Consider the following 15,930-nt stretch of genomic DNA (forward strand, 5'->3'; position numbering starts at 1 on the left):
AATAAATAAATAAATTGTAAATAAATAAATAAATAATTTGTAAATAAATAAATAATTTGTAAATAAATAAATAAATTGTAAATAAATAATTTGTAAATAAATAAATAATTTGTAAATAAATAAATAATTTGTAAATAAATAAATAAATTGTAAATAAATAAATAATTTGTAAATAAATAAATCAATAATTTGTAAATAAATAAATAATTTGTAAATAAATAAATAAATTGTAAATAAATAAATAAATAATTTGTAAATAAATAAATAATTTGTAAATAAATAAATAAATTGTAAATAAATAATTTGTAAATAAATAAATAATTTGTAAATAAATAAATAATTTGTAAATAAATAAATAAATTGTAAATAAATAATTTGTAAATAAATAAATAATTTGTAAATAAATAATTTGTAAATAAATAAATAATTTGTAAATAAATAAATAATTTGTAAATAAATAATTTGTAAATAAATAAATAATTTGTAAATAAATAAACAATTTGTAAATAAATAAATAAATAAATTGTAAATAAATAATTTGTAAATAAATAAATAAATAATTTGTAAATAAATAAATAAATAATTTGTAAATAAAATAATTTGTAAATAAATAAATAATTTGTAAATAAATAAATAAATTGTAAATAAATAAATAAATTGTAAATAAATAAATTGTAAATAAATAAATAAATTATAAATAAATAAATAAATAATTTGTAAATAAATAATTTTAAATAAATAAATAAATAAATTGTAAGTAAATAAATAATTTGTAAATAAATAAATAATTTGTAAATAAATAAATAAATTGTAAATAAATAATTTGTAAATAAATAAATAATTTGTAAATAAATAATTTGTAAATAAATAAATAATTTGTAAATAAATAAATAAATTGTAAATAAATAATTTGTAAATAAATAAATAATTTGTAAATAAATAATTTGTAAATAAATAAATAAATTGTAAATAAATAATTTGTAAATAAATAAATAAATTGTAAATAAATAATTTGTAAATAAATAAATAATTTGTAAATAAATAATTTGTAAATAAAATAATTTGTAAATAAATAAATAATTTGTAAATAAATAAATAAATTGTAAATAAATAATTTGTAAATAAATAAATAATTTGTAAATAAATAATTTGTAAATAAATAAATAATTTGTAAATAAATAAATAAATTGTAAATAAATAATTTGTAAATAAATAAATAATTTGTAAATAAATAATTTGTAAATAAATAAATAAATTGTAAATAAATAATTTGTAAATAAATAAATAAATTGTAAATAAATAATTTGTAAATAAATAAATAATTTGTAAATAAATAATTTGTAAATAAATAAATAATTTGTAAATAAATAAATAAATTGTAAATAAATAATTTGTAAATAAATAAATAATTTGTAAATAAATAATTTGTAAATAAATAAATAATTTGTAAATAAATAAATAAATTGTAAATAAATAATTTGTAAATAAATAAATAATTTGTAAATAAATAATTTGTAAATAAATAAATAATTTGTAAATAAATAAATAATTTGTAAATAAATAATTTGTAAATAAATAAATAATTTGTAAATAAATAAACAATGTGTAAATAAATAAATAAATAAATTGTAAATAAATAATTTGTAAATAAATAAATAAATAATTTGTAAATAAATAAATAAATAATTTGTAAATAAAATAATTTGTAAATAAATAAATAAATTGTAAATAAATAAATAAATTGTAAATAAATAAATAAATTGTAAATAAATAAATTGTAAATAAATAAATAAATTATAAATAAATAAATAAATAATTTGTAAATAAATAATTTTAAATAAATAAATAAATAAATTGTAAATAAATAATTTTAAATAAATAAATAAATAATTTATAAATAAATAAATTGTAAATAAATAAATTGTAAATAAATAAATTATAAATAAATAAATAAATAATTTGTAAATAAATAAACTGTAAATAAATAATTTTAAATAAATAAATAAATAATTTGTAAATAAATAAATTGTAAATAAATAAATTGTAAATAAATAAATTGTAAATAAATAAATAAATTATAAATAAATAAATAAATTGTAAATAAATAAATAATTTGTAAATAAATAAACTGTAAATAAATAATTTTAAATAAATAAATAATTTGTAAATAAATAAATTGTAAATAAATAAATTGTAAATAAATAAATAAATTATAAATAAATAAATAAATAATTTGTAAATAAATAATTTTAAATAAATAATTTGTAAATAAATAAATTGTAAATAAATAAATAAATAATTTGTAAATAAAATAATTTGTAAATAAATAATTTGTAAATAAATAAATAAATTATAAATAAATAAATAATTTGTAAATAAATAAATAAATAAATTGTAAATAAATAATTTTAAATAAATAAATAAATAATTTGCAAATAAATAAATTGTAAATAAATAAATTGTAAATAAATAAATTATAAATAAATAAATAAATAAATTATAAATAAATAAATAAATAATTTGTAAATAAATAAATAAATAATTTGTAAATAAATAAATCAATAATTTTAAATAAATAAATAAATAAATAATTTGTAAATAAATGAATAAATAATTTGTAAATAAATAAATTGTAAATAAATAAATTATAAATAAATAAATAATTTTAAATAAATAAATAAATAAAGTTCTGCCTATTTTTGCTTTTGATAAATGTTATCATTAAATGTTATCATTAAATGTTATCATTAAACTGCTTTAATATTACTACTGATACTAATCCTAATAATTATTATCATAATATCAAAAATCTATTGCATATATAAGAGAATCATAATATCATAGTAATAGTTGGTATTGGAGATTTGATTAAGTGTCTTATTTAAGGGAGCGATTAATCAGGAATTTGTTTATGTTGAACTTGAGGACATCCAAGCTGTAGTCAGGTGGGAAACAGGCAAACGGAAGAGAATTCCACAGGCGTGCACGTCTAAGAAAGAAGCTTTGTTCATGGAATCTACGTTTTGATTTAGGCACAGATAAAGAATGGGGGGAAATTACTGACAGTGGTTTTAGCTAGACGAGTGTTTATCATGAAAGATTGACGAGGGGGGACCAGAGATTGGAGCTCGGACGAGCACTTGCCATGGAAATAACAATAAAACAAAGACAGGCTCGCAACGTCTCTTCTGTGAGAGAGAAGAGAAAATGCTAATACTACACTACCTGCAGTAAAAAAGAACACACATACAAAAAAATAAATTCAAGTAATACTTACTTTTGTTTGACAATTTAGTTTTGTGAAACGATTATAAAATGTGTTAATTAAACCGTGATGGGTCAAATTCAAGATGGCCACCAAAACACAGGTTCGCAGAAAATTAAACCGGAGGAAATTTAAATAAAATATTCCGAAACAGGACCGCCCTATTTGGTAAATATTACGTGTAAAATTATTATTATTATTATTATTATATTTATCGTCATATTTTTATAATTTTACGCGCCCCCCCCCCCAAAAAAAAAACATGACACTACAATTTTTGGCCTTCGGGACAAGATCAAAGTGTAGTATCTTTTCTTCAGATGCTGCATGCACTTCTATTTCTTGTTCTCTTTCGGTGGAGGAGAAATCCTTCACGACTGAGACAATTTTTATTTTTGTACCTTTTCTCCACGTTAAAAAACGACCTGGTGTCTAACTCTGTCCCGTGGGGAGGCATAGTAAATAGGTACAATACATCTTCATTGTATTGACGCCATAAAACAGACGACAAATAGACATTTCTGTTCCAATCCAAGAGGAATTCCTGAGAAGAAGTAATGCAGTTAATTGCCTGTCGCTAGAGGAACCTTCTTTCAAGTTCCTAGGCTTAACATTCACAAACAACATGAATTGGAACAAATACATTGAGGCAATTGCCAAGGCTACTTTGAGGAAGGTGGGCTCCCTCTACCGTGCTAGAAGATTACTCACACCTGAGAGTATCCTGTATCTCTACAAAGCCACTATTCACCCATGCATAAAATATTGTTGTCACATTTGGGTTGGTGCATCTGCTACTAGTTTCTTGCTCCTAGACAGGGTTAAAAAAAAGAGTCGCTAACCTAATAGGTCCCACACTGTCTGCCAAAATCCAACCTCTGTCGCATCCTTGTGCCTGTTTTACAAGTACTTTAATGGCAAAAGTGCTCGGACGAACTCCAAGCACTAGTACCCCATCGATGTAAATACCCCCGACAAACCAGGCAAGCAGCAAAATCCCACCCCTTCACTGTAGAGATCCCTAGATGCCGTAAAGCTTTTTACTCTAATAGTTTCTTCCTTCAAACTGCTAGACTTTGGAATTCCCTCCCAGGCTCTTGCTTCCTTGACTGTACTGACATTCAGAAGTTAAAGTGTAATGTGAACAGACATCTCGCTGCCCAATTCCCTACATAGTATTCCAACAAATCTGGTCCCTATTTGTAGCCCCTAACAACTTAAAAACAGTAAATAAAAAAACTTACGCGTACAAAACTTTTTACATTATTTTATTAAGAAAAAAAAAACCTGTTGGATTTTTTTTTTGACTTTTTGATTTTTTTTACAAGGGATTCAGCACTTATCAAGGCCTGAAGGCCACTTAAGGATAAAGGATTAATGGGTGTACGGAGTCAGTGGGACAACAGTGTAGTAATCTTTAGTCGTGGGAATTTGGTATAATTTGATTATTTAAGGGGGACAGCAAAAACTTGTTTACATTGGACTTGAAGACGACCCTATTGTAGTCAGCTGGAAAGCAGGCCAGCAGAACAGAGTTCTACAAGCGAGCAGTTCTAGGAAAAAAAGCTTTGTTCAAGAAATTCACGTTTAGATTTAGTCACAGATAGAGAATGGGGAAATTGTCGATAGTGGTTGCAGCTAGGCAGATATTTTTGTGAAAGTTTGACAAATGGTGACCAAAGATTGGAGCTCAGACGAGTACTTGCCATGAAAATAATGATAGAAATTATGTTCACAGTTTCTATCTTGTTCTCACCTCGCAAGCAATGCTCATACTTCACTGGGTTGATTTTTATGAAACTTCACACAAATATATTTTAAGTGCCTGGCAATGTTCTTAGATAGTTTCTTTTTATCAGAATGTCTTCAATAAGTATCGATAATCAATAATCGAAAAAATCTTACAAAAGAATGAACAGGCGATTTTGATCAAAGTAAACACCTTATACAGCCTAACATCACAAGTGCATTTGAGAAGTTTTATTGCCACCCAAGCCGAAAGGCCAGGCTTATGAAATCAACAATAGATTCTTTGATATAACAGGGGCGCGTTCAAAATGAATGTTTCTGTTAAGAGCACACTTGAACCATGATACTTGATTTTTGTATTTAAAACTTTAATTCAAGCTATTAATATATATATATATATATATATATATATATATATATATATATATATATATATATATATAAAATAAAAGTTACAATAAGTTTACTAAGGTAATCCAAATGGTAAACTTAAAATATATTATAAATATTAAAGAGTTAATATTTACAAGTAAAATAAACTCAGCCAGATATAAAAAGCTCAATAAAACCGAAAAGGAAATAGAGCTTATAATATATATATATATATATATATATATATATATATTTATTTGACAAATGGTGATCAAAGATTGGAGCTCAGACGAGTACTTGCCATGAAAATAACGACAGAAATTATGTTCACTTAGAAGAAACAGTTTCTATCTTGTTCTCACTTCGCAAACAATACTCATACTTCACTTTACTGCTGCTTATGCGTGCTTGAAATGTACTGAAACAAGACCATTGTGCGTTACTTGATACATCAGACAAGACGGAATTCGTTTAATGCGTCGCTATTTAGAACTGAAGAAAAAAAAAAAAAAATCTTTTATCGCTCAAGATAAGGCATGAAGTCGCTTGATGAGCCAACAAAAACGAAACGTGATTATTGCCCAGACAGGAGATGCCGATTGACATTACAATAAAAAATAAGGCTGTAGGTAGATGGAAACAGTGAGCAGGAAGAGAGTTACATTGGAAGGAAGCTTGAAAAAAACGAAAACAAATTTATCTGTAGGAGGAAAACAGTCACCAAAAATTCCATGAGTCTACAGTTCTTGGAAAGAAGCTTCTCGAATATGAAGCTGTATTACAGTGAGGTATTAAAACTGAATTGATGAAGACCACTAGACTAATGAGTCAAACGAGCTGGAACAAAGGAAGCAGATATGGGAGCTCCTAAGTAAGTATAAAAAAAAATTGTTACAGTTTTTTTTTTTAAGGAGGAACCCAAACATCAAGTTTTTTTTTTTTTACAAGAGAGTTGTTCAGCTCGGGCAAAGAGCATCTCTTACTGAAAATTGTTTCTTTTCGGAATCTAGCAAACCATTTATGACACGCCTGTAAACATGACGTATCTTTATGTGGATTTATATCGCTTTTTTTTTTTCCTGAAATACAAGAAAAATTGTAAAAATTCCTCTGCTTGGAGACTCTTAAGACACTGACATCAGCATACATACATTTTTTTTCATTATGAAAATCCAGAATATTTAAGAGGACGGCTCAACAAGAACTCATTTACATTGAACTTGAAAATGAATATGTTATAGTTAATCAGAAGCATCTCACGGTATTGTGTTCCACATGCAGACAGTTCTAGAAACAAACTCTGCCTATGGAATTTTTTGTTTAGTTTTAGGCACAAATAGAGAAAATTGTTGACAGTTGTTGCTAGCCTTAATTTAAACCTATGTCACTTCTTGTTTGGGGATGGCCGCAACAGCTAACACGTCACTTTTTTTTTTTTTTTTTTTCACTTTCTTTTTCTTTTTCATGGTACGGATTTGAGCTTGCCTGCCGACTTTTTTATTTTTGCTCGCAATTTTCCTTTTTTTTTTCTTTTTTTTTTTTTTTTTTTTTTTTTTCCCCTCAACCAACACCTCCACTTTCTTTTCTGCCTTTGCATCACGGGTTCGAGCCTGCCTGCCTACTACAACTTTTTTTTTTTTTTTTGCTCAACACACACCTACAAACACTCAGGCACTCAGGCTAATTTTATTATATAACAGAAAAATAGAAAACCCGTCCTAAAATGGATACAAGTAATATGTATGGCATTTATTTTTTAATTATATAGCTTCAGGGTTCGAGTGTGGTTTTGTGTATGTATCTGAGGGAGAGAGAGAGAGCGAGTTGGATTCTAAAATGGTTGGGTTGATTTTTATGAAATTTCACACAAATATACTTTAAGTGCCTAGCAATGTTCTTAGATAGTTTCTTTTTATCAGAATGTCTTCAATAAGTATTGATAATCAATAATCGAAAAAATCTGACAAAAGAATGAACAGGCGATTTTGATCAAAGTAAACACCTTATACAGCCTAACATCACAAGTGCATTTGAGAAGTTTTATTGCCACCCAAGCCGAAAGGCCAGGCTTATGAAATCAACAATAGATTCTTTGATATGACAGGGGCGTGTTCAAAATGAATGTTTCTGTTAAGAGCACACTTGAACCATGATACTTGATTTTTGTATTTTAAACTTTAATTCAAGCTATTAATATATATATATTTATCAGTGGTGAAAAAACCGGACTAGAGTGCTCAATGTGTAGCCAGAGCAGTATATATGAAATTTATTACTGTGAGTCCATAATGAGTTTACATATTGTTTCAGCTAGAGGGAAATCCTCAAAAAGAAGAGGAAATATCCGACTAGCTTCGTCAGAATTCATAGATGGACTCAGTTATTATACCAAATAAGAATGGAAAAATAACAGATGAAGGGGAGTTAGATAAGAAGGGGGGAGTGGAAGGGAGAGGACGTTGGAATTTAAAGTAGTAGGAGTGTATATAATAAGAGAGGGGTTATTATTAAATATTAATTATGTGTTAATGCTTATATACGTTCTTCTAGTTTATAACAGTTTAAAATTAAAAGACGCTATTCTTATTTATAACGGGATGAGTTTAAGCAGCAGTTAGCAGTTAATTTAATGGATCACCATGGCAACAGGTTGCAGAGTCAGTGTTAGCCGGCGTGGTGTGGTGGTAGGAGGAAAGAACGGGTTGCAAATGGGGTTTAAAGTGATGTAGCCGGGTGGGGAGAGATTGAAAAATATTTATTGTTTTTATTTATTATTATTTAATTTGCAACCGTTTCATAGAACTTTTTATATATTCGCTAGATTATAATATCTACGATTTACGAAACGAGGTCTATCTTTTATTTGAGTGACTTCTACACACTAGTGTTACAATATTTCTTATTTCCTATTCTCCGCGTGTTTGCTTGGCTTTTCAGTATAAAACAGAAACTGAATCCAAACAAAGGCATCTACCTGACACTCGTGCCAGGAAGTCCAGAAAAGCTATCAACTTTGGTCAATGCGGGCAAAACCCGTCATATCAGACAATTGCTATTCATTTGGACACTCCTCCTTTTATGGAGAGCTGGTTTTCCCAAACATCTTGGGGAAACTGGCTAGCGGCCAAAATTAAGTGCGGGATTTCATTCCTCTATCACGTGATGTTTGACCTCATTAAATTTACACACCTTTTTTAATCGTTTAATTTCAACCATTCTCACTTCTCTGCCACGTAGCGTTGCCATTGACCTCAAGGGTTTGGGTTCGAGCCTACTTACTTACCAGAACTTTTTTTTTTTTTACACCTCCAAGCATCCAGGCAACGCTGGGTACCCCTGCTAGTCTATGATATAAATCTCACCTGTCTGTTTAAATGTACGTACGTATGTATGTATGTATGTATGTCTCGTAAAAACTTTCAACAGAGGCGATGGTATCAAAAACCTCTAAACACCTGTGCAATGCCGGGCACCCAGGCTAGTCTATATTTCTATAAAAGTGAAAATGTGTGTGTGTGTGTGTGTCTGTGTGTGTGTGTGTGTGTGTGTGTGTGTGTGTGTGTGTGTGTGTACATTTCCCTACCAAATAACTCTGTCAATTTTCAGTCTACAGACTCGAGATTTGACATAAGGGGTATTGATATTTGGGAAAATCTTTTTAATCAGTTTTCAGCAAGAAATTTGGCTGTCAAGGGGTCAAAGTTCAACGATTTGACCTTTTAAAACTCTACCAAACTCTTCCGACAATCTTGGGTTTAAACACTAAATTTTAAATGTAGGTTACTTGGACATGGATTAAACTTTTTAATTTGATTTGAGCAAAAAATAAAAAATAAATGTTAAGGGGTCAAAATTGGCCAAAGTTAAAAAAAACAAGTTTGACCTCTGCGGTCTCTACCAAATTACTCAGCCAATTTTGGGTCTAAATATTTGAAATTTATGCATAACGGGTATTCAGACATGCGGCAAGCATTTTAATCAGTTTTGGGTCGAAAATTTGACTTCTACTAAATTCCTCTGTCAATTTTGAGTCAAAAGACTTAAAATTTTAGATGTAGGTAACTTGGACATGGGCAAAACTTTGTATTTTGATTTGAGACCCAAATAATAAATGTTAAGGGGTCAAAATTGGGGTCAAAGTTAAAAAAAAAAATTGACCTCTGCGGTCTCTACGAAATTACTCAGACAAATTTTGGTCTAAATGTTTGAAATCTGTATTTACACGTAGGGCAAGTTATGAACAGCACATAGAGTCTGAGCAAAGCCGGGATGAACTGCTAGTATATATATATATATATATATATATATATATATATATATATATTTAAAGTGATGGTTGTGTAGTTCCAACGAGAGAAAAAAAATGTATATTTAAAAGAGTGTAGCCATCAACAATTGTGGTTTTTTTAAAGGTTTTCAATTTTAATTTTAAAATAAAAATATGATGAAAACCTTTTAAAAAAAACACAATTGTTCATGGCTACACTCTTTTAAAATTATATATATATATATATATATATATATATATATATATATATATATATATATATATATATATATATATATATATATATACAGTATCGGCCATAATATAAGGAACAAAAAAAAATTTACAATTATTCATGTATATTTAAAAAATTAGTGCATGGATTTTTCTGAAATACTCAGAATAAACAAATAGAACCAATGTATATAAACTAGTACTAAAAAAAAATAAAATTACGATTCAATATTGAGAAATATTTTAGTTTAAAACTTTATCTGTGGATTTATCCTGGCCAAAAGTTAAGGAACGAAATAGAAAATTTATTTTTAAGAGACTAAACTTTGCATAAAAATAGCTAGTTTTAAATATTGGAACTGCTGATGAGCACAACAAAGAAAAATGGCGTCACCGACTCGCAAAACTCTGTCTCTCCAAGAAAAAAAAATAATTTTAGACAATTACAAAGAAAAGAAATCAATTTCAACAATTTCTAATATCGTTCGAAGATCAAAAAGTGTTGTTCATCGTGTGATAGCTCGATATAAGAATAAAAATACACTATTGTATTATACACTGTACTGTATTTTGTTACTAATTTTTAATACTGTATCCCGGCCTTCTAATATATATATATATATATATATATATATATATATATATAAATAAAATTGTATTTAAAAAAGAGTAAAATGAAAAATTAAAATTGTTGCAATATTTTTTACTCATAATGGGGAAGGTATGATCCCTCACAGTTGAGAGATTCTATTTATAAACGCTGCTGCTGAGAACTGACGAATCAAATTAATTCACGTTCTGCTATCAACCAATCAGAAACCAGAATTGCTCCATGAAAATTAAACCTTTTTAGAAATGTTGCATATGTTTTCTACGTGTCAACACAAGAAGGATCTGTGGCTCTTTGGCTGCAAAATTATAAAGTCCGGAACCTGTACGGAACAGCTGTCTATTGAGAGTTCGTCATCTTACGAACTTGTATAGAAACATCGGAAACTCTTCTGAAACTAAACATGGCTTCAAACTCAAGAAAAATATTTAAAATTTACAAAAAAAGAAATGATAACGAATAGTAAAAAAGATAGTAAAAAAATGATTATGGTAGCAAGCTAAGAGAGAATTTACTAAAAAACGCATCGAACAATGGTTTACTTCGACTTGCGCAACTGCCATTGCTCAAAGGCGGCATGCATACCGCAGATTTAACCGACATAAGTCCAGTTCAAACAAACAGAAGTACATAGAAGCAAGAAATAACGTTAAGAAAGAAATAGCGACAGCTAAGAGAGAATTTACTGAAACCACTAAAAAATGCATCGAAGCACAAAAATTAGGAAATCGTGACTTCTGTAAAATCTACAACAGTGTAGTAAATAATGGCAATCAACAGTTCCCCCACTAACCAACAATCATGAGGTTGTTTGCTCAGCAACCGACAAGGCTAATATGCTTGCCAGTCGGTTTGTCTCAGACTCCACACTGGACCCTTCCAACCACCCCCTGCCTGACTTTCCTTTGCAGACAGACGCCACGCTAGACGATCTAAAAATCACCCCTGCTCAGGTGCATGCTATCATAAAAAACCTTGACACCTCAAAAGCATGTGGACCCGATCTCATCCCAGCTGTGCTATTAAAAAAGTGCTCAGCTGAAGTAGCCCCAGTTCTCTCCAAAATCTACAAAAAATGCCTTAATGAATCATGCCTTCTGGGCTGTTGGAAAACTGCTTCTGTGGTACCAATATTCAAGAATTCTGGCGAAAGAACTGACCCATCAAATTATCGCCCCATTAGCCTCCTCCCACTTTTCACCAAAATATTTGAGACCATAATTAACCAGGCTCTAGTCCGGCACCTTACAGATGCTAAACTTCTGACTGACAAACAATATGGATTTAGACATGCCCGCTCCACAGCTGACATCCTCATTTATTTATATATATTTATATATATATTTATATACATATTTATATATATTTATATATATATGTATATTTATATATATTTATATATATTTATATACATATTTATATATATTTATATATATATGTATATTTATATATATTTATATATATTTATATATATTTATATACATATTTATATATATATATTTATATATATTTATATATATATGTATATTTATATATATTTATATATATATGTATATTTATATATATTTATATATATATATATTTATATATATATATTTATATATATATTTATATATATATATTTATATATATATATTTATATATATATATTTATACATATATATTTATATATATATATATATTTATATATATATATTTATATTTATATATATATATAAATATATATATAAATATATATATATAAATATATATATATATTTATATATATATATATATATATATATTTATATATATATATATATTTGTATATATATATTTGTATATATATATATTTATATATATATATATATATATTTATATATATATATATATATATATATATATTTATATTTATATATATATATAAATAATAATATGTGATTATTTGGAAATTCTAGGCACTGTTCGTGCTCTCCGCTTTTCTCGGCATTGTTTCCAGTAGTCCTGAACCTCCACTCGCCACTGTATTTAACAACTCCGACTCAGGAGAGGTGTGGTTGGAGATTGCGCAACTCTTGCCACAAAAATTTTATACCCTTACTGTGGGTATCCATAGTTTTTCAAGCCTGAAGGGAGCCACACTTTCTACAGAAGAAACCAGTCTTCAAACCTCAAACTCCAAGGTTTGAGGACTGGTTTCTTCTGTAGAAAGCAACCATTAATTAATTTGGTTTTAACCGACCATTTGTCCAAAACATTAACATGTCAACTGTCACGATCATATAAATTTGTTTATATTTAATAAAAATATATCTTGCTCTACTTTTATTGAGCACTCTTAATTACCTCATCAAATTTATTAGTTATCAATCTTTAATACCTTTAACATGGTATAAATTGCATGTTGTATCGACGTGTATTCCTTAGAAAGTATATATATGAATAAAAAAGAATACGAAAAGTATAAAAGCTTATAACTTTTCTTTATTCGTTTTCAATTGGTGACGTGCAGAAATACAAAATAATATTATGAAAAAAAAAAAATTAAAAAAAAAAAAAAAAATTTGTAATTTTTTAATTTTTTTTTATTTTGTATTCCTGCACGTCACCAATTGAAAACGAATAAAGAAAAGTTATAAGCTTTTATACTTTTAACATGGTATGACAGCCCCTTTAAGAAATTCGTTTCTTATCGTTGAGCACTTTCAGTTGAATTAAAAAGTCGGTCAATTTAGCTCTTATGCGTAGATCATCGTATAACGATTAGATCACTGTCTGACTGACGTAAATGAACACTTAAAATTAAGATGTTTAAATTCAACGTTATTTCAAGCGGTTAATGGTAGCCGAATGGATTAGGGCTCCGCTAATCGAGCCAAAGATGTCTCGTGATACGGGGTTCGAATCGTTCGACTGGTAGTAATCGTGACACCCTGCACTGAAGATTCCCGAAAGGATGAAACACTAGTGTCTGTAGGTATTTAATTATTATAGTAGAAAATAATTATTTATATATATATATATATATATATATATATATATATATATATATATATATTTAGTAAAAAGATTAATAATTGTAAATTATGAATCAGTTTCAAAAGGAAAGACAAACAGTGTACGATCGATATTCATTTTATTATAATTGATAATAATTATTATGATAATAAAATATATATATATATTTAGTAAAAATATTAATAATTGTAAAGGTTTTATCTTCGAATATAAATTAAAAGCAACTTTAAATAATTATTCCAACCATTCGGAGACAAGATACAACAGCATGCCGAAAGCTATACTGACTGAACTTAAAACAAGTTTTTATCATGAAAATCAATAAGGAATATCCGCCTTACTACAAAAGTGCTAGTTATTATTTTGGTGTCTTAAACTTCTTCCCCATTTTTTGCTGATGAGGAGATTATGTTCGAAGAAAAAAACCTTTGTCAATTATTGTCAATAATTATTGTCAATAATTATTGTTAATTTAATAAAATGAATATCGTTTTCGAAACGATTGTACACTCAAGTTGATTTTGTTTGTTTTTCCTTTTGAAACTGATTCATAATTTACAATTAATTTTTTTACTAAATATTAACATAGCTCTAGGATACATATACCTATTGAGCTTATTATATATCTACAGTACTGTGAGCAATGTTCTTTTAAAAGTATTATTACATTTAATTATACATTAAAATAAACTCTGCTCTTTAGACTCCAGGTCTAATTCCCTCTATAAAATATAACATATATATATATATATATATATATATATATATATATATATATATATATATATATATATATATATATATATACTTGTTTATTGTTATATAAACATGCTCACATCCCGCTGCTACAAATAGCCACTTGTTTATATAATATAGATTATTCATGGAACTTTTGAATGGTCAAGTCGCTGCCTGATGATATCTGTTGTTTGATTGAAACAAGTGGCTGTTTGTAGCAGCAGGATGTGAGCATGTTTATATAACAATAAACAAGTATTATCAGCTCTTTTTATTGAGCACTATCTAACAACCTTGTTGAATTCATTAGTCCATTACTTTTGAATAAATAAACCCGAGTATATATATATATATATATATATATATATATATATATATATATATATATATATATATATATATATTGAAACAGACTCAATATGTATTGTATTAGAGATTATTTCCAAAAAAAAGTGTTTATTTCGCTGAAGTTAAGGCTTTCAGATATTTTTTCGTGTGCCGACCTGCAGAGGATACGGCTGTTTGGATATTTCCAAAGGAAATTGGATCCTTGCAATCGGAGTGATAAGTGTCTTCTTTGGACGTTTCCTGAAACATTTTAGATTCGTTTTCAGTTTCTGCGTTTCAAGCAAAGGGATCTGGTTGAGGCTTTTTGCCGACAAACTCAGTGGATGACGTATTAGATTGTTCGCTTTAATGACCTTATAGTCGACTTTTTTGTGCTTCTTTATCTCTTCGCCTTTGTTCACTCGTTGAGTGTCGGCCCCCAACATTTTGTTCGACAACACCCTTAATCTTTCTGTGTGCACTTTCAAATTGTCGTCGCCCGGTATTGTCCACGTGGAGCATGTCTCCAAACACGTTTGGGATTTCACCAATTTTCTGTTTGGGACGGACGCGATCGATTTCTTAGGTGCTGGCTTGTTGACGGGCGGATTCTCCGATTTCTCTCGGACAGTCTCCTTGCAGTTATTATTGCGTCTCTTGGCCTGTTGCAAAGTTTTTAGCACATTGTCCTTGCTGTCCTGTGGTCGCTGGACAAAACGCTTTGTTGCAAAGTGGCGCCTTTTTATTGCTTGCCCCTCGATCAACATATTCATGCAAAGATAAGGCGGCGAATTGACAATGGTCTGCTTGTAACCCATCTCAAATCGGCCAATATCACAGTTTTTGTCGGTTTTTCGGTCGAGCACAACTGGAAAAGAAGAAAAAATATTTTTAAAAATGCAGTATATCATTTTTTTTTTTTTTACTTACAAATAACTACTTATTAACGCCCAAAGGCCACTCGAGGATAAGAGTTAATGAATGTAAGGTGGTAGTGTAGTAATTGTTAATGGTGTAAATTAGGTAGAATTTGATTATTTATGGGGACGGCTCAACATTGGATTTAATGGCTACTATGTTGTATTCAACTGGGAAGCAGTCCAGCGGAACAGTGTTCCACAAGCAGGCAGTTCTGGGGGGAAAAAACTTTGTTCATAGAATCTGCGTTTAGATTTGGGCACAGATAGAAACTGGGGAAATTATATATAGTGGTTGTAGCTAGTCGAGTGTTTTATGAACATTTGGCAAGGGGGGACCATAGATTGGAGTTCAGTCGAGCACTTGCCCTGAAAATAATGATAGATTAGAGACAGGCTCACAACGTATCTTTTGTGGGGAGGAGGTTGCAGGGAAAAGAATTGGGTTCATATT

At 27.9% G+C, this 15,930-nt stretch overlaps 2 protein-coding genes across 6 annotated transcripts in view; both read right to left on the reverse strand.

The window, feature by feature from the left end:
• The window catches only part of LOC145243561 (phenylalanine--tRNA ligase, mitochondrial-like), an 81,047-nt gene extending 77,695 nt beyond the window's left edge, over positions 1-3,352 (reverse strand). The window contains exon 1 of the mRNA XM_080106541.1: positions 3,278-3,352. The gene's annotated coding sequence lies outside the window, so the exon portion shown is untranslated. The remainder of the gene's footprint in view (positions 1-3,277) is intronic.
• Positions 3,353-14,654: 11,302 nt separating this feature from the next.
• LOC145243564 (tubulin tyrosine ligase 3-like) overlaps positions 14,655-15,930 on the reverse strand; it is a 186,472-nt gene continuing 185,196 nt past the window's right edge. For all 5 annotated transcript variants that reach the window (XM_080106547.1, XM_080106543.1, XM_080106545.1 and 2 more), the window contains one exon: positions 14,655-15,427. In XM_080106547.1, the coding sequence (XP_079962673.1) occupies positions 14,712-15,427 (716 nt within the window). In that variant the 3' untranslated portion in view covers positions 14,655-14,711. The remainder of the gene's footprint in view (positions 15,428-15,930) is intronic.

Source organism: Euprymna scolopes, chromosome 22 (genome assembly GCF_053919585.1).
Source record: "Euprymna scolopes isolate OS-2025 chromosome 22, ASM5391958v1, whole genome shotgun sequence".
NCBI lineage: Eukaryota > Metazoa > Mollusca > Cephalopoda > Sepiida > Sepiolidae > Euprymna > Euprymna scolopes.